The sequence below is a fragment of the Canis aureus genome, chromosome 1 (assembly GCF_053574225.1).
Source record: "Canis aureus isolate CA01 chromosome 1, VMU_Caureus_v.1.0, whole genome shotgun sequence".
Taxonomy (NCBI): domain Eukaryota; kingdom Metazoa; phylum Chordata; class Mammalia; order Carnivora; family Canidae; genus Canis; species Canis aureus.
Window position 1 is genome coordinate 115,985,725 of NC_135611.1, and position 23,270 is coordinate 116,008,994.

Below are 23,270 nucleotides of genomic sequence, written 5' to 3' on the forward strand. Positions count from 1 at the left end.
AGGCGGCGGCGCAAAGCACTCTGGGACTCGTGGTTCCCGGGGTCGGAAGGAAAACCTGAGCGGCTTCCAGTCCAGCTGGATGTTTCCCCAGCAGAACTCGGGGTCCCGTGCGCCTCAGTCCTTGCTCTGCTTCGCCCTGCGGGGGATTCTGGGGAAGGGGGACGTCGCGGGTCTCGAGTGTCTGGGCGGCTTTCCAGAGCCCAGGGCGCCGGGAGGTGAGTTGGGCCTGGCTGCGCGCGGGCGCCAGAGGTCAGGGCCGGGCTTCGGGGGCACCGGCAGGGACAGGGATGGGACCAGGGTGGGTGCCTCTGGGGTTACGTGAGAGGCCGCCGTGTGACAGAATGTGATCTTGTGTGTCACCGCTTGTGTGCTTATGTGAGACTATATGTCTCGGGTATAAAACTGTGTTTCTCTGCAGGTACAACTGTGTTACTGTGTATGCGTTTGAGAGAGACTGCGGGTGTGACATTGTGTGTGTCGCTGTATGAATGTGGGTGATTGCGTTTGACCACTTGTCTCTGTAGATAGTACAGTGTTTGAATGTGTGTGACAGCAGGTGTGCTTGTGTACCCATGTCCATCTTATCTCAGCAGGTATACATTTGTATGAGTAATGATGACAGGGTGTGTGACTTTGTGTGGTTCACACTCTGTGTGACGTTGTGTGGAACAATCTCCCTGTTGGAGTAATTGTGTGTCATCATCTCTGTCTTTTTGTTACTGCCACTGCATAGATATTTGACATTACGTGTGAATTTGTGGGACCATATACCATGTATGTGTGTGACCGGGTGAGAACTTTTATGTGTTTATGAGACCACAGGCTTGATTGTGTGTGACTGTGGGCATAGAAAGATTAAAATTACTTGCCCAAGTTCAGGCAGTTAATTAGTGATAGAATGGGGTCTCGAACCTAGGCGTTTTGGCTCCAGAGTCCTTGCTTTTAATTATTAAGCTTTCTTGATCTTTCCTGTAGTGTGAGAGTGAAAAGTGGGGGCCCTGGGTTCTAAGGGTTTTGGAGAGAATTGTCCCTGGTCTTGGACTAGGAGCCTCCAGGATATGGGATCTTGATATGGGCCTCTTCCTTCATTGTCCTTGTGAGTGAGTCACAGGATCCAGGCTAAAGACATTCTAGTGAGACTGTCCTCAAATTGACTGCCTCTGGAGGAAAGCTTAATCTGAAAGCCCAAAGAGTTTGAGGTTTTAGCTTTGTCTTTATTAAAACTCTTCATTTTGGTGCTAAGAAAGGCTGATCCATGGCTCTTTTTTCTCATGTACCAAGTGAGCTAAATTTTGGTTCTGACTTTCTCCGTTAATAAAGAAAAATTCTCTCATTTCCTTTCCAAAAGTGTGTATAGAATGTAAATGGAAACAAAGGTAGCACTTCTCTCTGCCAGGAATTGACTCATGCAGTCTCGACAGTGAGGAAAGAAAGGTTCTGAGAGATGGAGTAACTTGCTCAAGGTCATGTAGCCAATGACTGAAGGAATGGAAAGTCAGCATGTGCCTGGGGGCTGTATAAAACTCAAGTCTTTAACATCACTTTCTTCAGAGACTGATGTTCATCTTAAACTTGGGAAGGTATTGCTCAAGTGATACACAGCTTTGCAAACAGAAATTTAAAAGACGTTTCTTTTATGCAGATGCTATGTAGGGCTTCCAGATGCAGAAAGACTTCATCGATTCTTCTCTCAGGTTGCAAAGGCTTTTATGGACAATTTCAAGCTGCATTGCACTAATGAAATAACTCTCTTAGACACTGAGTTGGCTCGTGCAGAGTAGCCCAGAATTAGGGGGTTGTAGATCCTAAATTCTAGGTCAAACACAACAATATTCATTTTCAGAATGAAGAAATGTTGGCTCTGAGAGGACAAGGAGCAATTTGTTATTGGTTTGTATTAAAATTTAGCAATGCCTGCCTCAAGCTGTATTTCTGTGAGATAATAAAGGTAACATCTGCCAGCTCTGAAGAGGCTTCGTTAGTAAATATGTGGCATTGGTTCCTCAGGTTATGTTAAATATTTCCCATTCAGACATTGTAGGCTCTTGAAAGGGGACCAGTTTTTGAGTCTCATTGCATTTTGACTCTTATGACTTTGAGTTAGTTGTTTAAGTTTTTTGCACTTTAGTTTTACTTGGTAAGATGGGGACAATAAGGGCAGCCTGGGTTATGCTCAGCGGTTTAGCGCCACCTTCAGCCCAGGATGTGATTCTGAAGACCCGGGATTGAGTCCCACGTCGGGCTATCTGCATGGAGCCTGCTTCTCCCTCTGCCTGTGTCTCTCTCTGTCTCTCATGAATAAATAAATAAAATCTTTTTTTTTAATAAATAAAATCTTTAAAAAATTTGAGCACAAATAGGAATGAAGAGAGGGAGTGAAGGCAACAGCCTTGAAGAAGGAGTGCACAGTGTTTGAGGAACTGTAAGGAAACCTGTGTTCCTGGAGTAGGGTGAACAAGGAGATTAAGGGTAGGGAATGAGAGACAGCTAGGGACCAGATCATAAACCACCTTGTTGGCCATTTAGATTTTGTTGAGTTTAGGCTACATGTTCTTAATATAGGTCAGGACTTCAGGGCTAAAATTCAGCTTTGACCTTTTCTCAGATCTTGGAAGTGGGTAGGGCTGGCCCATGTCAGGAGGCAATAGAGACCTTATAGAATAAGAGCTCTATCTTTGTGAATCTCCGATCAGCAACATAGGGCTGGTCTGCTATTTTTTTCCCTTTAATTGTCCCTTTTCAGGACATTGTTCTCCTAAAGAGAAGATTGAAGAAGGAAGGAAGAATGGCTGTTGGACTTTGTAAAGCCATGTCTCAAGTAAGTTGTTGTTTTCATCTTGTTTCCAGAAATTCCATCTTATTTTTTTGGACTTTGGGACCTCAGAGAGTCACAAGTAGCCCAATGAGCGGCTCTCACCATTTCTTTCAACTACTTCATATAATCTCTCTACAAATGATTTACTGTCCTTTTTACTCAGTGCCATGCTCAAATATGTGACAGAAAAGAACTATTCTTTTAGATGGATCATGATATGTTGTGCTGGAGATCAGTGCAAGTGAAATAAAGGATAGAGGTGTGATTATTGAGTGCCCTTTTAAATAAGGAGATCCAGGATGGCCCTTCTGAGGAAGTGACATTTAAGCAAAGAAAAGCCTCGGTGAAAGTAGGAAGGAGGTTTTGTGAAGATCTGGAGAAGAGCTTTAAGAGGAGAAGGAATAGCAAATATGAAGTTACTGTGGTGGGAACATGTCTGATGGGTTCTAGGAATATTGTTGAGTCAGTATCCTCAGAGGGAAATGAGCACTATGATGCGATCACAGGAGTACCTGGGGAACAAGTTATCTGGGCCCTTGAAACTCATGACCAGAACTTTGAGTTTTATTCTAAGGGTGAAGAGTCATCTTTGGAGTGTTTGTGATATAATCTGATTTATATTTTGAAAGGAAAATAGAAAGGAAGTAAGGGCGGAGCAGGGAAATCAGTCAGAAGACTCTACAGTAATCTAGGAGGAAAATGATAGCTGCTTGGGCCATGATGGTGGCATTGTTGCTGGTGGGATTTGGGGTATATGTTAGAGATAGAAAATAATGGAATTTTGCCAGGGACTGGTTGTGGAGTGTGAGAGAAATAAAGTCAAGGATAACTACAAAGATTTTTGACCTGGGCAACTGTACAAATGGCCTTGGCATTTACTGAGATGGAAAGACAAGGCAGAATGAGATGGGAACAAGAATTGAGTTCTAGATCTACTAAGTCTGAGAAACCTGTTGGAAATCCAAGTGCAATATTGATTATATACTGGGAGTCAGGATTGGAGGTGTGAATTTGAGAATCATTAGTGTATTTGAAACCATAGGACAGGATAGGATTATCTTGAGGGTGGGATTGTGATTGTAGATAGGAAAGATGCCCAAGGACTGCGTTTTGGGTATTCAATATCTAGAGGCTGACCGGAAGAGGAGGAACCAGCAAAAGAGACTGCACATGACTGATGTAGAAGGAAAGCCAGAAGTATGGGTCCTGGAAATCATGAGTACGCAGTCTTTCATGGAGGGTATGATTAACTGAATTAAATTCTTCTGAGAGAGAGTGAAGAAGATTAAGACTGAGAACTGACCATTGGAATTGGTAACATGGAAGCTACTGATATCTTTGGCAAAAGCTACTTCATAAAGTAGTTGGGATGAAAGCATTGCAGTGGTTTCACGAGGGAATAGTAGGCCTAAAAGATGGGGAGAGAGATGAGTCTAGACCTGCGCTGTCCAGTAATGTACCCACTAGCCACATAAGACTGCTCTGAATGAAGATGTGCTGTAAGTATAAAATATATACCAGATTTCGAAGATTTGATACAAAAAATTAAAGCATCTCATTAATAATTTTTATATTGGGTACATGTTGAAATGACATTTTAGATGCAATGGGTTATATTAAATATATTACTAAATTTAATTATAGATCTTTACTTTTTTTTTTCTTTTTGCAGTATAACCTAGTGATTTAGCATGACATTTGGTCTTAAACATTTGTAAAATGGGTTTCTTACTCTTTTTTTTTTAACAAGTTTTACAATCAGATTAAGGTAATATCTGTAAAATGTTTATTAGGATATCTGGCATGTAGTAATTGGTCAATACATAGAGCAATTATTCTTATTTTGTTTTAATCATTAAATCTATTTTTTAAAGGTAGCTACTGAAAAATTTTAATATGTGGCTTACATTGTATTTCTATTGGACATTGCTGATTTATTTATTTATTTATTTATTTATATTATTTTAAATAAAATAATATTTAAATATTTTATTTGTTCATGAGAGACACAGAGAAAGAGGCAGAAACATGGGTAGAGGGAGAAGCAGGCTCTCCTCAGGGAGCTCGATGTGGAACTCAGTCTCAAGACCCTGGGATCATGACCTGAACCAAAGGCAGATGCTCAACCACTGAGCCACCAAGGCATCCCTACTGCATTTGCTTTATTGTGCTTCACAAATATTGTGATTTTACAAGTTTTTAAAAAAGATTTTATTTATTTATTCATGAGAAACACAGGGAGAGAGGCAAAGACAAAGGCGGAGGGAGAAGCAGGCTCCCTGCAGGAGCCGGATACGGGACTTAATCCCAGGATCCCGGGATCACGACCTGAGCTGAAGACAGACCCTCAACCGCTGAGCCACCCAGGTGTTCCTGGACATTGCTGATTTAACTCTTTCAGAGAGTTGTGTTTGAAAGAATTTTGTTTTGAGGAGTAGAGAAACAGGACAATAACTGCAGTGAGATTATAGAAGAGAATTTATCTGTTTAAAAGATGAAAGATATTGCATCAGTTTGTATACCGGTAGAAATAATCTAGGAGAGTGAGAAAATACTGATAACATAAGGGAGTTATATCTGATATCTCCCTGATAATTACAAGGGAGAGAGGTAACAATGTCTTTGTGTGAAACAAGTAGAGGGAATAGTCATAGATAGGAGCCTGGAGTTTTATCCGTTGTAACAGAAGGAAGACAATATATGAGTATGGATACAGATCAGCAAGGACATGTGGTGAGCAAGAAGATGAGGAAGTTCAAAGGAGTTGGTGGTGTTTTGAGAGAGAGGCAGACTCTATGAAATAATCATGGGGGAATGGGAAAGTGAATTTATTAGGGAAGTGTGGTGCTTTTGTGGAATCTATGGTCATATCCCAGAAGTACATTGGTTCAACATGTTTATCAGTCAGGGTTCCAGTAAGAAAATCAAAAGGGGATTGTTTACAAGTTATAAATTGGCATATAGAGAAACTACAAAGGATAGTGCTATACCCTGGAACTCATAGCAGTAAAACTTAGTCCTGAACCCAGAGACAGAGAGATCTGAGTGGAGAGAAGGCCTCTGACAGGCATTGTGACCAGGATTGAAGGACAGAGGTGACACAGGGTCTTGCTGCAAAGAAAGTCCCAGTGGAGTAAATATCCTTTACTTGCCTCCTTTTCATTTCTTGCATGTGGCTGAACCAACTGAAAATGGGGTCAAGTAAGGGAGTCTATTAACGCAGCCAATACAGGTCAGCCTCCCAGGACACAGAGAAGTATAGGGGGGCACAAGGGAATTACATAACAGTATGCAGTTGTGTGATCTTTTTTCTCTAGCCACATTCATCCATATTTCTGCTATGTAGAATAACATATTTGTCTTTTTTTTTTTTTTTTTTGCCATTTGACAAACAACAGTATACATTTAATTTGAAAGCACAAGCAGGGATCCCTGGGTGGCTCAGCGGTTTAGCGCCTGCCTTTGGCTCAGGGCGTGATCCTGGAGACCCGGAATCGAGTCCCACGTCGGGCTCCCTGCATGGAGCCTGCTTCTCCCTCTGCCTGTGTCTCTGCCTCTTTCTCTCTCTGTGTCTTTCTCATGAATAAATAAATAAAATCTTAAAAAAAAAAAAAAAGAAAGCACAAGCAAAATATTGTTTTCTAGGTAAAAATAAAATATAAAAACCAGCTCAAAAAGTAGAAAACTAAATAGACCAATGAGCAAAAAAAGAGTTAACATAGCAGGCCTGAAGCTGCTGTGTTTAGAACCCATTTGCAGGTTGATTTTTGGCTGGCATCTGAGATCTTGGCACTAGATCCATTCTCTGCATGATATTTCATGATTTTTAATTAAAAATGAGACCATACTCTGCAAAATGGAACTCTGCCATTTTAAGCATTGAGTACTCTTCCTTCCTATGGATATATTACAGAAAAGTTTACCATTTTTCACTGGAGTGGCAAATATTTACTGTTTTACAATGTGACAGGTTTTATACTAGACATTTGATATTCACAAGCTTATAGAACAGTTATCTTTCCCCTCATACAGCTTATGGTTCAGTGGTGTGGGCCAAACTGTTATTTTATTTTATTTTATTTTATTTTATTTTATTTTATTTTAAGATTTTATTTTGTCTACTTGAGAGAGCGAGCGAGCGAGCACACAAGCAGGGAGAAGAAGAGGGAGAATGAGAGGGAGAGTAGTAGACTCCCACTGAGCGCAGAGCCCTATTCAGGGCTTGATCCCATGACCCTGAGATCATGACCTGAACCAAAATCAAGAGTCAGATGCTTAACCTACTGACCCACCCAGGCGCCCCTAAACTTATTTCTTGACATTCATGTTTTTTCCAGATTTTTCAAATAACCTTTCAATGAAAATTCTTTCTAAATATCTTTATATATACTTCATTATTTCTTTAGGACACATTTTTGCAGGTTTCTCCTTACATAGAGAGTCTAAGTTTCAGACCATAACCTTTTGTTAAAGCCAATTCAAGGCCTTCCTTCACTTTTCTGACCCATCTGATATCCCAGTTTGGGGAATATAAAGGAATCATCTCCATAAGAATTTCTTGATACATAATATATGTAATATAAAATAGCCTTGCTCACGTACCTTCATGTTATAAACTCATGTTTCATGCCATAAGCTAATTTTTTCCCCTGTTTATATATCTTTTTTTATTCACAAAAATGTGAAATTTTCAAGGGATGAGTCTTTCTAGTATTTCTTTTTCTCTTAAAATATTTGACAAACCTAGGCATGTACTTGCTCCCCAATAATTATTTCCCTTGAGCCACACAGAGCTTTGAACTCTGGCAGAATTTCATCTTTTCTGCTAGGACCATATGGGAGCACTTGGCAAATGAGAAATTTTTTTTTTTTTTTTTTTTTTTTCATTTCAGGGTTTGGTGACCTTCAGAGATGTGGCTCTGGATTTTTCTCAAGAGGAATGGGAATGGCTGGATCCATCTCAGAAGGATTTATACAGAGACGTCATGTTGGAGAACTACAGGAACTTGGTATGGCTTGGTAAGGATGTCTCCCCCATAATTCAGAATCTTCCCTCCAGAATATTTTTGCTTCTTCCATTGGGAATATCTAGGTCATGTTAAGTGCGTAGCTGAATTTTTACTTCCAGTTCCCAGGAAATAATTTGAAGTAGCTTAAAGAAGTTAGAAATCAGTGTTCCCATTGCTGTAGAATGAGGTTTGAAATAGCAGCATCAGTATAGCATAGGAATTTGTTAAATTGCAAATTATGGGGTCTCTAGACCCTCTGATTCTCTAGACCCACAGAATCAGAAACTCTGGGAATAGGCCCAGTAGGCTGGGTTTTAAGAAGCCCTCCAAATGATTCTGACGCCTATTAAAGTTTGAGAACCACTGTGGTTTCCGATTCAGTAAGTCTCTGTTGGGGCCTAAGAATTTGCATTTTTTTTTAAGTTTTTATTTATTTATTCATGAGAGACACACAGAGAGAGGCAGAGACACAGGCAGAGGGAAGCAGGCTCCATGCAGGAAGCCCGATGTGGGACTCAATCCTGGGACCCCGGGATCAGGCCCTGAACCAAAGGCAGATGCTTAAGTGTTGAGCCACCCAGGCATCCCAGAATTTGCATTTTTAATAAGTTCCTAGGTGGTGGTGCTTCTGCTCTAGCATTTTGAGAACCAGTGCTATGGAAGAAGTTTCATCTTCATCCTTCATACAAGCTTCATTCCATTCTCTGGCCTTTCCTCTGATTTCTCTTCTTGCCTAATAACCAAGAGATGGACCGAGTCCTAGAAAGCAAGTTGATTGTCTCCCTGTTTGTCTTTCTTGCTCTCATTTTTCTTCTCCTGTAAACAGGACTCTCCATTTCTAAGCCCAACATGATCTCCTTGTTGGAGCAAGGGAAGGAACCCTGGATGGTGGAGAAAGAGATGTCAGATGGTGAGTGACAGGCAACTGGGCAAGGATGGCTGTCATAAGGTGCCAGGCCAGGTGGCCATGAGGAGGCTGCCCTGGGCTTGGCGGGGGTGGGTTTCTCCCTATTTCTATAAAATTACACACTCTGTGATTCTTCTGTGTATAACCTGAATCTTAGTCCTTTCCAGCTCTTCTTTTCCTTTTAGGGCCAGAAATGTGTACATTTCCAGATTACAATTTAGAGTTTTTATTTTTATCAAAGTTATTATCAAAGTTATGCATCCACATTGTTTAAAGAGTCAAGTAGTTTTACAAGGCTTATTCTCTTAAAAAAAGGCAGTCGCTTATCTTCTTCTCCAATTTCCCTCTCCTTAGAAGGATTACCTTTCTTTATTTTTGCAGCTTTTTTTTAACGTTTCCTTCATTTCTATAACAAATATGTTCATGTTACTATTTCATAATTGTTTTTTCAGGTTTAGTCCTCATTTAGTATCACTTAATAAGGATTTAGTACTTGACCTGAATCAAATATGTATGCACTTGTGTGCCCACACACACTTCCCATCTGCCCATCTCATTCATGTTGTAATTTTGATTGAAACACTATTCAGTGTTTACAAATTATGGCTATTAAGTGCTAGTTGTAGCTGTGCTATGTATATGCCAATATTACTTTCTCTATATGATTTTTTATTTTTCCGGGAGTTAATAGTTTTGAGGGGGGTTGTCTGTTTTTTTCCTTAGTTTTCTATATACATATTAATAACTCAATTCCCAACTCCCATTAATTGTCTAAATCTCTTAAGACATTCAGACACATTAGGTAATCTATTGATTTTATTTTATTTTTATTTATTTATTTATTTATTTATTTATTTATTTATTTATTAAAAATATATATTATTTATTTATTTATTCATGAGAGACACAGGGAGAGAGAGAGAGAGGCAGAGACACAGGCAGAGGGAGAAGCAGGCTCCATGCACCGGGAGCCCGACGTGGGATTCGATCCCGGGTCTCCAGGATCGCGCCCTGGGCCAAAGGCAGGCGCCAAACCGCTGTGCCACCCAGGGATCCCTGCCCTATCAATTTATTTTAATATCTTGATTCTAGTCCTACTCCACAGGGTTTTTTTTTTAGCCTTTCTCCTTTACTTAGTAGTTTCTTTTTCTGACAATGAGAAACAATGTATTTACTTATTTGCTCAGTGTTAGTATACACATAAAGTAATTTCAGAATTTCCAAGCTATTCCTCTGTGAGAAACAAATTTATTAACTGGATTACATTATTTATATATGGGTCTTTTTGTCTTTAGTCTTACAGTATTCAAAGTACTTTTCCAAAGTTACTTAGGTTCTTTAAGGTTCATTTGTTACTACTTGTATTCTGTTTTGGGTTCCTACCACATCCTGGTTGATTTTAATTATTTACTTATTAATTTTTCTGAAACATTACTATGCTTTTAAGAATCGAGCTTAGAAAAATATGTCTAAAAAAAAAGAGAATTGTGTTAGTCTCTCTTCATCCCCACTATCTGATTTCTGTTCCCTAAGACTTTTTTCTTTCTTTTTTTTTTTTTTTAAAGATTTTATTTATTTATTCATGAGAGACGTAGAGAGAGAGAGAGAGGGAGGCAGACTCCATGCCAGGAGCCCAATGTGGGAGTCAATCCCGGGACTCCAGGACCGTGCCCTGGGCCAAAGGCAGGCGCTAAACCGCTGAGCCACCCAGGGATCTCCCCTAAGGTCTTCCTACCCCTTTCTTACCCTCTTGTAAATTACCAATCTCTTTATTTTCAGGTTTGTCCCTTTTATGTTTCTTTTGTACAAACGAGCTGACATATCTGTAGTTTCTTGTATCTTCTTGTAGATACTCTTTGCATTTTGCTTTTTTCACTTAACTATGTATACACTCCATATTAGTCATGGAGATCTTCATTTTTTTAACAGCGGCAAAATACTCCATTATGTGAATGTTATGGTAACATTTTCTTTGAAGAATGGATTTTTCTTTGATGTGTGGACTTTTAGGATGTTTATACTATTTTACGATTAGAATCAGTGCTTTAGTAAATAAACTTGTATGTATATATTTTCACATTGTTGAGGCTGTATTTTCTTTCTTTTTTTTTTAAAGTTTATTTATTTATTCATAAGAGACATGGGGGGAGGTGAGAGAGAGAGAAAGACAGAGAGAGAGGCGCAAAGACATTGACAGAGGGAGAAGCTGGCTCCATGCAGGGACCCCAATGTGGGACTCTATCCTGGAACTCCAGGATCATGCCCTGAACCTAAGGCAGACGCTTAACCACTGAGCCACCTACGCGTCCCAGGGCTGTATTTTCAAGATCGAGTCTTGGGTGAGGGATTGCTGAGTGAGTGCCTATGTAATTTTGTTAATTCCCTTCCAGAAAGGTTGTAGCGGACTACTTTCTATATTAAGTTTTTATTGCTGCTGTAACAAATTACCACAAATTTAGTGGCTGAAAACAACACAAATGTATCATCTTATAGCGGTCAACAGTTGAAAAGTGGGGATCCCTGGGTGGCGCAGCGGTTTAGCGCCTGCCTTTGGCCCAGGGCGCGATCCTGGAGACCTGGGATCGAGTCCCATGTCGGGCTCCCGGTGCATGGAGCCTGCTTCTCCCTCTGCCTGTGTCTCTGCCTCTCTCTCTCTCTCGGTGTGTGACTATCATAAATAAATAAAAAATAATAAAAAAAAAACAGTTGAAAAATGGGTCTTATAGGACTAAAATCAAGATGTTAGCAGCCTGCCTTACTTGTGAATGCTCTAGGGGAGAATTCTTTTTCTCCTGCCTTTTTATGGTTTTTTAGGACCTTTCCTCATCCTTTTATTTTCAATTTTAAAAAATCATTTTATTTTAAGTGTAGCATTTATATGCAGTATAGAATTGAGTTTTGCTAGGTAAAACAATCTGAATATCATTTCAATTTAATAGGTGAAAGTCTAGTTACATTTTTTATATGTTTGGGCTTAATTCTATATTTTGTTTTATATGATGTTTTCTGGGTTTTACAGGTTTTTTGTTAAGATTTTATTTATTTATTCATGAGAGATACACACACACACAGAGAGAAGCAGGCTCCATGTTTTAGTATATGTGCTGCTGAAGCGAGCACGAGAAGCAGGCTCCATGGAGGGAGTCTGATGTGGGACTCCATCCTCTGACTCCAGGATCACGCCCTGAGCTGAAGGCAGGCATTAAACCGCTGAGCCACCCAGACTTCCATGGTTTTTACAGTTTTTAAAAAAGATTTTCACTATCTGTTTTCCTAACCTTTTATTTTGGTCACTTAATACTATAATTTTTGTAATAAGTAGGAAGGTTTGGGCAGCTCGGATGGCTCAGCAGTTTAGTGCTGCCTTCGGCCAGGAGCGTGATCCTGGAGACCTGGGATCGAGTCCCGCGTCGGGCTCCCTGCATGGAGCCTGCTTCTCTATCTCTGCCTGTGTCTCTGCCTCCCTCTCTGTATCTCTCATGAATAAATAAATAAATAAATCTTTAAAAAAACTAGCCTTTGATTTTTTACCTATTACAGATGAGTCAGAAGTACACTTGTTTTACCTCCCACCTTCTCTTCCCAAATTTTGTTAGTTGTATGCTTTTTGTATCGTCAAGACATATTATATTTACATGCTCTTCTGTCACATTTATCCCAGCCTTTCATTTCATTTTATCTTAGTTCTGTAGTTAAACATTCAGTGTTTGCTACAGGTCCTTTTGCTGAAATTTCTGTAGACGTTTCTTGATTGGCTGGTTTGTTTTCTGGCAGTTTCCTCACAAGGAGTTCACACAAATAATGTCCTCCCAAGTTCTACCTTCTTCATAACTGGCCATTCTTTCTCTAAGTTTATTATAGTATAGTATTAATGTTGAATATTGTTATGAAAAAGTCTGATGCCAATTTGGTATTTTCCTTTATGTGTATAATAATCTTTATATTTTGTCCTAGTAGGTTCTTTAATTTTAAAATTATTTTATTGGGATCCCTGGGTGGCGCAGCGGTTTGGCGCCTTCCTTTGGCCCAGGGCGCGATCCTGGAGACCCGGGATCGAATCCCACATCGGGCTCCCGGTGCATGGAGCCTGCTTCTCCCTCTGCCTGTGTCTCTGCCTCTCTCTCTTTCTCTCTCTGTGAGTATCATAAATAAATAAAAAAATAAATAAAAAAAAATTAAAAAAAAAATAAATAAAATAAAATTATTTTATTTGAGTACGTCTCAGTCTTGACCATTTTGGATCACTTTTTCCTGGTACCTGTGTTCTCTTTCAGGATGAAGAATCAAGTTTTTATTTCAGGAATATTTTTTCTTTTTTATTGACAAAGTTAAAAATATAGGAAAGTAAAGGGAATAAAGTAACAAATACAACAAAGCCTACCACCCAGAATTGATTATGGTTAATATTTTGACATATTTTAATTTTTTTTATGAAAGAGATAAACTATCTTTTTTTTTTTTTTTTAAGATTTTATTTATTTATTTGAGAGAGCACGAGGTGGAAGGGTAGGTCAGAGGGAGAAGCATACTCCCTGCTGAGCAGGGAGCTCAATACGGGGCTGGATCCTGGGACTCTAGGATCATGACCTGAGTTGAAGGCAGATGCTTTACCGAAAGAGCCACCTGATGCCCCAAGATAAACTATCTTAAGTACAAATTCTCTGTTTCTCATTCTCAGTTCACTTTTCCTTCAGCTGACACTTGCTCTGAGAAGCAGCAAAGTCATGAGTTCATCATATGTCCTTCCAGTTCATTTTTTTAAAAAGATTTTATTTATTTATTCACAATAGACATAGAGAGAGAAAGAGAGAGAGGGGCAGAGATACAGGCAGAGGGAGAAGCAGGCTCCATGCCAGGAGCCTGATGTGGGACTCAATCCTGGGACTCCAGAATCACGCCCTGGGCCAAAGGCAGGCACCAAACCGCAGAGCCACCCAGGGATTCCCCTTCCAGTTCATTTTTAAACATATTTTGTAAACATTTTGCATCTGTTTACAAAAGTGTTTTATTTTTTCATAGGTAGTATTTAAGTTTTGTTCTGTAACTTGCTAGTATTACTCAACTTTTTTTTTTTTTTTGAGATTTATCCTTGGTAAATCTGTATATAATATAGCTCTATTTTTTAAACTGCTATATAGTGTTTCATGTTTTGAATTTGTCACATTTTATTTAACTCTTCCCTACCACTGATAGTCATTTAGATTGTTTCTATTCTTTGCTGTCTCATATAGTAGCAGGGTATGTTTCTATGTACATGCGTAAGAATTTGTCAAGGATTTGTACATAGTAATAAAATTGCTGGAGCATAGGAGTGCATACTTCATTTTATTAGATACTCAAATAGTTCTTGAAATGATGGTATCTAGTTTATATTTCTACTAACAATGTCTGAGAATTCCTGTTTCCTTATCCTCTTGATATTCTCCAACTTAAGTTTGTGATATTGCTCTTGATAATTTTTTGCCAGTATGATGGAACAGAAATACTCTTGGTATTGTTTTAATTTGCTTAGTAAGACTAAGCATTTTTCCAGAAATGAATTATCCATTCAGGAGAAGCAGGCTCCATGTAAGGAGCCCGATGTGGGACTCGATCCTAGGCATCCAGGATCACACCCTGGGCTGAAGGCGGCGCTAAACCGCTGAGCCACCCAGGCTGCACTGTATTTCCTTTTAGATGTTTGGTTATTGTTGGTATATAGAAAAAGCATTAATTTTTGTATAAAATATATCATCTAGTCAGTTTATTGGACTCTTATTCTAGCACATTTTCAACAGTTCTCTGAGTGTATTAGTCAACATAAAGCTAATTACTTTAACAAAGCCTCAGTGAATAAAAACAATAAAGATTGTTCCTTGTACATGTCACAGTCAAATGTGAGGTTATCTGGGGCTTCTTTTTTTTTTTTTTTTTTTTAGATTTTATTTATTTATTCATGAGAGACAGAGAGGCAGAGACACGTGTCGGGCAGAGGGAGAAGCAGGCTTCCTGCAGGGAGCCCGAGGCAGGACTTGATCCCAGGACCCCGAGTGAAAGGCAGATACCCAACCACTGAGCCACCCAGGTGCCCAGGTTATCTGGGGCTTCTCCTGCATGTTGTCATTCAGATATGCAGGCGTATTCATCTGCATCATCTCTTAGGACTCACCATTGCCTTGAAATGCTGTGCTGAATCCTCTGAAACCAGCCAGTGAGAAAGAGAGGGAGGAGATAGAGAAGGACAAACACTCAACACACACACACACACACACACACACACAAAGAAAAAATAGATGGAGATCTCTCAGTACATTTTTAATGGACTATCCTGGAAGTACTATTTGTGAAATCTGTCACTTCTGATTGGCCAGAATTCAGTTACTTCACTGCAAGGGAGGCTGGGAGATGTAGTTTCCTGTGTACCAATGCGAAAAAGGCAAAATATTTGCTGAATGTAGTGACCTTTCCGGTATTTATGTTCCCTCTTACCTTTTCTTATTTACATTTCTACTTTATCAACCACAATTTCCCTGTCTGTGTTGAAAAATTGATGTAATTTTTTCTTTCTGATATCACAGTACATTTTCAGCTGTTTTACACTACATATGCCTATATATTTTTTCTATTCCTAGCTCTGTGTATTATATCTATGAATGTTGTATATATTTTAAGCATGAGAGGCTTTTGGATCCTATATTTTTTCAGCATTATTCAAGCATTATTCAATTATTTTTTTCCATAAAATTTATAGAAGATTCTATAAGAATTTATAGTAAAGATTTCCTATTGCTGAACTATTTTTGTATTTCTTGATTATATACACATATATAAAAATGCTCTATTTTACAATCAGAAAATTGCAAATTATAAAATAATAAGGTAATCTTTACTTATAGGGGCAAAAATTTTAGAATGATACTAGTCAGTATAGAGGAGTTTGAAGACATGTACCTTGTGTTCTGGTAGGAATGTAAATTGATAAAAATTACCTTGGCAGGCAATTTGACAATGGATATTGATATTTAGAATATGTACATTTATAGTTTTATTTAACATTTCTTTTAGAAATGTACTTTATAAAATAAAATTATGTGCACCTGGGTGACTCAGTCCATTGAGCATCCAACTCTTGGCTTGGTTCAGGTCATGAGCTTAGGGTTCTGAGATTGAGCCTGGTGTGGGGCTCCTTGCTGAGTGTGAAATCTGCTTGAGATTTTCTCTCTGCCCCTTCTCTTCTACCCTTCCCTCTCCCCTGCTCATGCATGCATGCACATGCTCTTTCTCTCTCAAATAAGTAAATAAAATCTTAAAAAAAGAAATATATAATTATGCCAAACATGCTGCTTATTTGATTTATAAGTGATTACTTTTTTTTTTTAAGGTTTTATTTATTTATTCATGAGAGAGACAGAGAGAGAGGCAGAGACATAGGCAGAGGGAGAAGCAGGCTCCATGCAAAGTGCCCGAAGTGAGACTCAATTCCGGGTCTCCAGGATCACGCCCTGAGCTGAAGGCAGCGCTAAACCACTGAGCCACCCAGGCTGCCCAAGTGATTACTTTTTTAAAAGGTGATCATGAGAGTTCATAAAAAAATACATGTGAGACATTTTATTTTACCTTTATAACATATATATGAATATTCATTAATTTTTTAAATCTTTTTAAAAAATTTTTATTTTATTTATGATAGTCACACACAGAGAGAGAGAGAGAGGCAGAGACATAGGCAGAGGGAGAAGCAGGCTCCATGCACCGAGAGCCCAACGTGGGTTTTGATCCTGGGTCTCCAGGATCTCACCCTGGGCCAAAGGCAGGCGCTAAACCACTGCGTCACCCAGGGATCCCTATTCATTAATTTTTTGATATAGTACTAAAGCCTTTATTTGAATATGATCTGTTGGAGTTTAGCATTGTCCTTCTTACATAAGCCACACTCATAGTACACTATTTACAATATCCATTGCTAAATTTTTTTTATAGTGAAGCAAAGCATTTGCAAACCAATGTGAAGGTAGAAACTTTATAGAGATTTTCTTTCTTTCTTTCTTTTTTTTTTTTTTTTTTGTAAGATTTTATTTATTTACTCTTGAGAGACAGAGGGAGAAACAGGCTCACTGCAGGGAGCCTGATGCAGGATTCCATCCCAGGATCCCAGAACCTCAGGATCACGACCTGATGCTCAAACACTGAGCCACCCAGGAGTCCCAGATTTTCTGTTTTTAATAGAAATTAAAATTCTCTTCCAAATACAAAAAACAGGTTTTTAAGTAATGCACTTTTAGTCTAATTTTCTAAAACTATTGACTTAATTTTTCATTAAAAAACAACTTTCTTAGTTTTTCTTAGTCTGACTTATTTTACTTAGCATAATTCACTTTAGGTCTGTATGATTTCACTCATGTGGAATAAAAAAAACAAAAATGAATAAACAAACACAAAGTAGAATCATACCTATAAATATGGAGAACAAAATGACAGTTGCCGGAGGGAAGGAAGTGGAGGGATGGGCAAAATGGGTGAAGGGGAATGGGAGATACAGGCTTCCAGTTATGGAATGAGTAAGTCATGGGAATAAAAGGCATAGATAGCATAGGGAATATAGTCAATATTATAATAGCACTGTATGGTGACAGATGGTAGTTACTCTTATGCCGAGGATAGCATAAGGTATACAGACTTTGAATTACTATCTTGACAGCTGAAACTAATGTAACATTGTGCGTCAACGATACTGAAAATTTTTTTATTTACAATTTTTTTTGTGTGTTTTTTTCCTAATTTTTATTTAAATTCCACTTAACATACAGTGTAATATTAGTTTCAGGTATAGAATTTAGTGATTCAACACGTACATGCAACCCTTAGTGTGCATCACAAGTGCCTTCCTTAATACCCATCACCTATTTAACCCTACCCACCTCCCTTCCAGTTACCATCAGTTTTTTCTCTAAAGTTAAGAGTCTGTTTTTTGGTTTGCCACTCTCTTATCTGCCACCCGCCTCCATTTTGTTTCTTAAATTCCACATATGACTGAAAATCATGTGGTATTTATTTTTCTCTGACTGACTTCACTTAGCATAATATACTATAACTCCATCTACATTGCTGCAAATGGCAAGCATTTGCATTCATTCTCTTTTTATGGCTGAATAATATTCCATTGTGTGTGTATAAGCACTACATCTTCTTTTTTTTTTTTAAGATTTTTTATTTATTTATTTATGATAGACATAGAGAGAAAAAGAGAGAGAGAGAGAGAGGCAGAGACACAGGAGGAGGGAGAAGCAGGCTCCATGCCGGGAGCCCGACGCGGGACTCGATCCCGGGACTCCAGGATCGCGCCCTGGGCCAAAGGCAGGCGCTATACCGCTGAGCCACCCAGGGATCCCCAGCACTACATCTTCTTTATCCATTCATCAGTCGATGGACATTTGGACTATTTCCATAATTTGGCTATTGTTGATAATGCTGCTGTAAACATTGGGGTTCATGTATCCCTTCAAATCAATATTTTTGTATCTTTTGGGTAAATGCCTAGTAATGCAATTGATGGATCATAGGCTAGTTTTATTTTTAACTTTTTGGGGAACCTTCCAGAGTGGTTGTATCAGTTTACATTCCGCCAGGAGTGTAAGAGGGTTTTCCTTTCTCTGCACCCTTGCCAAAGGTTTGTTTCCAGAATTTTAGCCATTCTGATGGTATGAGGTGATATCTCATTGTAATTTTGATTTGTATTTCCCTTATGATGATTGACGTTGAGCATCTTTTCATGTGTCTATTGGCCATCCAGATGTCTTCTTTGGAAAAATGTCAATCTCTGTCTTCTGCCCATTTCTTAATTGGATTATTTGTTTTCTGGGTGTTTTTTGGATTCTAACTCTTTATTAGATATGTCATCTGCAAAAATCTTTTCCAGTTTTAGTTTTGTTGATTGCTTCCTCTGCCGTGCAGAAGCTTTTTAGTTTGATGAGGTCCCATTTATTTTCACTTTTGTCTCCCTTGCCTCAGGAGACATATCTAGAAGAATATTGCTATGGCCAATGTCAAAGAGATTACTGCCTGTGCTCTCTAGGATTTTGATGGTTTCCTGTCTCAGGTTATTTATTTATTTATTTATTTATTTATTTATTTATTTATTTATTTATTTATTATAGTCACAGAGAGAGAGAGAGAGAGAGAGAGAGGCAGAGACACAGGCAGAGGGAGAAGCAGGCTCCATGCACCGGGCTCCATGCACCGGGAGCCCAATGTGGGATTCGATCCCGGGTCTCCAGGATCGCGCCCTGGGCCAAAGGCAGGCGCCAAACCGCTGCACCACCCAGGGATCCCTCCTGTCTCAGGTTTAAGTCTTTCATCCATTTTGCATTTATTGTTGTGTATGGCATAAGAAAGTGGTCCAGTTTCATTTTTTTGCATGTTGCTATCCAGTTTTCCCAACACCATTTGTTAAGCTTCTTTCTTTCTTTCTTTCTTTCTTTCTTTCTTTCTTTCTTTCTTTCTTTCTTTCTTTCTTTCTTTCTTTCTTTCTTCTTTCTTGATTCTATTTATTTATTTGAGAGAGAGAGAGAAAAAGTGTGAGCATGAGCTGGGGGAGGGACAAAAGGAGAGGAAGAAGGAGAGTCTCTATTGAGCAGAGAGCTCCATGCAGGGCCTGATCCTGGGTTTTCAGGACCGTGACCTGAGGAGAAGGCAGACACTTAACGAACTGGGCCACCCAGGTGCCCCATTTTTTTTAAGCCTCCCCTTTTCTTTTTAAGATTTTATTCATTTATTTGAGAGAAAGTGAGCCAACACTGTTTGTTGAAGAGACTTTTTAACATTGGATATTCTTTCCTGCTTTGTTGAAGGTTAATTGACCATATGGTTGTGGGTTCATTTCTGGGTTCTCTATTCTGTTTCATTGATCTATGTGTTTTTTTTTTTTTTTTCTAGTGCCATACTGTCTTGCTCACTACAGCTTTGTAATATAACTTAAAGTCGAGTTATGATGCCTCCAGCTTTGTTTTTCTTTTTCAGGATTGCTTTGGCTGTTTGGGACAAATTTCAGGATTGTTTATTCTAGCTCTGTGAAAAATGCTATTGGTGTTTTGATAAGGATTGCATTAAAAGTGTAGATTGCTTTAGATAATGTAGACATTTTAACAATATTTGTTATTCTCCTGGACTCCTATAATATGAATATTATGTTTGATGGAGTTACTGAGTTTCCTAAGTCTGTTCTTGTGATCCACAATTCTTCTTTCTCTCTTTTTTCAGCCTCATTATTTTCCATTATTCTATCTTCTATATTACTTATTTGTACCTCTTCTTTTTCCATCCTTGTGGTCATTACATCCAGTCTGTTTCAGATCTCAGTTATTTTTTATTTGACTGTTTTTTAACTCTTTTATCTCTGTGGTAAGGGCCTTCCTGAAGTCTTCCATCTTTTTCTCAAGCCCAGTCCTTAGGATTGTTGCTTTGAATTCTTCATCAGGCATATTACTTAGATCTGTTTTGATTAGATCTCTGTCCATGACCTTTTCTTGTTCTTTCTTTTGGGATGAATTCCTGTGCCTTGGCATTTTAAAGCTCTGTCTTTTTCTAAATTAGAAAAACCTGTTACGTTTCCTGCTCCTGAGAGTAATGACTTTCTGAAGAAGAGGTCACATAGTATCTGGGGCCTGGCACTTCACGGAGTGTCTCTGGTGTGTGCTACGTGCACTTTGCTCTTCTGTTTTGGCTACTTTATCCTTCAGGCCAGTGACCTGCAGAGGCTCTCCTTGCCTGCAGTGGGCAGTATTTGATCCTTGACCAGAAGTATAGGTGTGCTGTACTGTTTAACTAGGTGTGCTCTGGTGTGCACCTGAAACTAATGTAACATTGTCAACTATAGCAAAACAAGAAAAAAATTTTAAAATTTCTCTTCAGCATGCATTTAATTAACTAAATATTTAATTAAAGTGTGTGGTTCTAAACACCAGCTGAACTAAAGAGGTTGAGAACACAACTGAATTTTGACAAGCAAGTAACTCAGCTTTTGGGATATGAGTGGAAAAATCTATTAAGATGCCTAGTTACCTAAATTATGGTTCATCCATTCTGTGAATAGAGTAGCTTTATTTGTACTGACATGGAAAAATGTCTACAGTATTTTAAGTTTTATTTATTTATTTTAGAGAGAGATTGAAAGCAAGAGAGCGCAAGTGGGGGTAGGGGCAGAGGGAGAGGGAGAAACCGACTCCCCACTGAGTAGGGAGCCTGACTCAGGGCTCAATCCCAGGATCCCAAGATCATGACCCAAGCCAAAGGCGTACACATAACTGACTGAGCCACCCAAGTGCCCCTAAGTTTTTTTAATATATATATATATATATATATATATATTTTTTTTTTTTTTTTTTTTTTTTGAGTAAACTCCATCATCCTGAACACACCTAGTTGAAGGGAATCTCATGGAAAAAACACATGGAAATGTGCAGTTAAGGATTAGCATTGGGGCTGCTCTGTAACATTTTTCCTTTTTTCTTTCTTTCTTTTTTTTTTTTTTTAAGTTATCTCTGCACCCAGTGTGGGGCTTAAACTCATGACCCCGAGATCCAGAGTCTTATGGTCTACAGACTGAGCCAGCCAGGCACCCTTTCCTTTTTCTTTGAAATAGAAATAATATTTATTAGAAAACATTCAAGCAATTAAAAAGTGTATAAAGTAGGAAAGATACTCTTTTTTTAAGATATCACCCAAACACCACTACTGTTCATAGTTGGATCTGTATCTTTCTAGAATTTCCTTTGCACAGATAAACACACACACACAATTTTTACATGCATCTATTTACAACTTGCTTTTTAAAATAATTTTAAACTTAAAACATTGTACTGATTAGGATGCGGAGGAAGAAGGAACCGTAGTGTACTGTCAGTGGGAATGTAAACTGGTACAACTACTGTGGAAAACAGTATAGAGGGGATCCCTGGGTGGCGCAGCGGTTTAGCGCCTGCCTTTGGCCCAGGGCGTGATCCTGGAGACCCGGGATCGAATCCCATATCAGGCTCCCGGTGCATGGAGCCTGCTTCTCCCTCTGCCTGTGTCTCTGCCTCTCTCTCTCTCTGTGACTATCATACATAAATAAATAAATATTTAAAAAAAAATTAAAAAAAAAAAAAAAAAGAAAACAGTATAGAGATTCCTCAAAAAATTAAAAATAGAAATACTGTATGATCCACTAATTCCACCAGTGAATATATACCTGAAGGAAACAGAAGTACTAATTCAAAAAAGATGTATGCACCCATATGTTTATTGCAGCATTATTTATTTTTTTTAAATTTAAAAAAATTTTTTATTTTATTTATGATAGTCACAGAGAGAGAGAGAGAGGCAGAGACACAGGCAGAGGGAGAAGCAGGCTCCATGCACCGGGAGCCCGACGTGGGATTTGATCCTGGGTCTCCAGGATCGCGCCCTGGGCCAAAGGCAGGCGCCAAACCACTGCGCCACCCAGGGATCCCTATTATTCTTTATTCTTATACCATATTTGTAAGGCCACCTCATTTTGCCTGTTAAGAAACTGAGGATCAAGAGGTGGGTTAATCAATTTGTTAATTTGTTAAAGGTAGAATAACTAGCTAGCTAGATGAAGAAGTAGGATTTAAACTCACCTATGACCTCAAGCTCTGTGTTGTTTCCACTGTGACACATGGATGGCCATTCAACTCTCTTCCACTTTGTCTGACTCCCTAACTTCCCTTTTCCCTTCAATCACTGCTGTGGGTGAATTGTCTTATTATTTTTGCTGAATGCCACCATAATACCTTAATACCATTGACTTCTAAGTATTTCTGTACTCCAATCATAATGAATATGTCTTCAATGTATATAATACTTCCTGCTCTGTACTTTCCCAGGCTATACTCTATACTTTCCCCTGGAGTATCCTATATAGAGTTGTTTCCCTTGTAGTATTCATTTGCATAAGTACAGAAATATTTTTTTTGCTTTTTTTCAAAGAGAGTTGTTGGAGCTCCAGGCATCTCAGAATACCTGATGTTGGAAAATATCTGTAGTCTTGTCCCATCAGTCTTCTTTTACTCAGCATTACAATAGATATTGTGTAAAGCTGCCATTTGCCTGGAGTAGAGAAAAGATTTATTCTTGGTAAGAGGGAATATAGTGGCCGTGGGTGATGAATATAAGAAAGGAGGTTCTGGGATCCCTGGGTGGCGAAGCGATTTGGCGCCTGCCTTTGGCCCAGGGCACGATCCTGGAGACCTGGGATCGAATCCCACGTTGGGCTCCCGGTGCATGGAGCCTGCTTCTCCCTCTACCTGTGTCTCTGCCTCTCTCTCTCTCTCTCTCTCTCTCTCTCTCTCTCTGACTATCATAAATAATAAATTAAAAAAAATTAAAAAAAAAAGAAAGGAGGTTGGAAACAGAATAAATTTCTGCCAAGAAAAAAAAAAAATGAACAACAGTGTAGAGCTAATGAGGATAAGTGAACAAATCCCTCTCAGGCCTTGGTTGAGATAGAACCTGAAGTAAGAGAAAATCCATGGCTGTGCATAGGAGGGATAGGTAGGGATGA

The 23,270-nt window shown here is 38.8% G+C and overlaps 1 protein-coding gene across 2 annotated transcripts in view; it reads left to right on the forward strand.

Annotated features, from left to right (window-relative positions):
- The window catches only part of ZNF527 (zinc finger protein 527), a 27,990-nt gene continuing 4,720 nt past the window's right edge, over positions 1-23,270 (forward strand). Inside the window, exons 1-4 of one of the 2 annotated variants that reach the window (XM_077902559.1) lie at positions 1-215; positions 2,744-2,818; positions 7,708-7,834; positions 8,651-8,734. In XM_077902559.1, coding sequence (XP_077758685.1) covers positions 2,786-2,818; positions 7,708-7,834; positions 8,651-8,734 — 244 coding nt within the window. In that variant the 5' untranslated portion in view covers positions 1-215; positions 2,744-2,785. The remainder of the gene's footprint in view (positions 216-2,743; positions 2,819-7,707; positions 7,835-8,650; positions 8,735-23,270) is intronic. The other variant, XM_077902587.1, reaches the window with a different exon arrangement.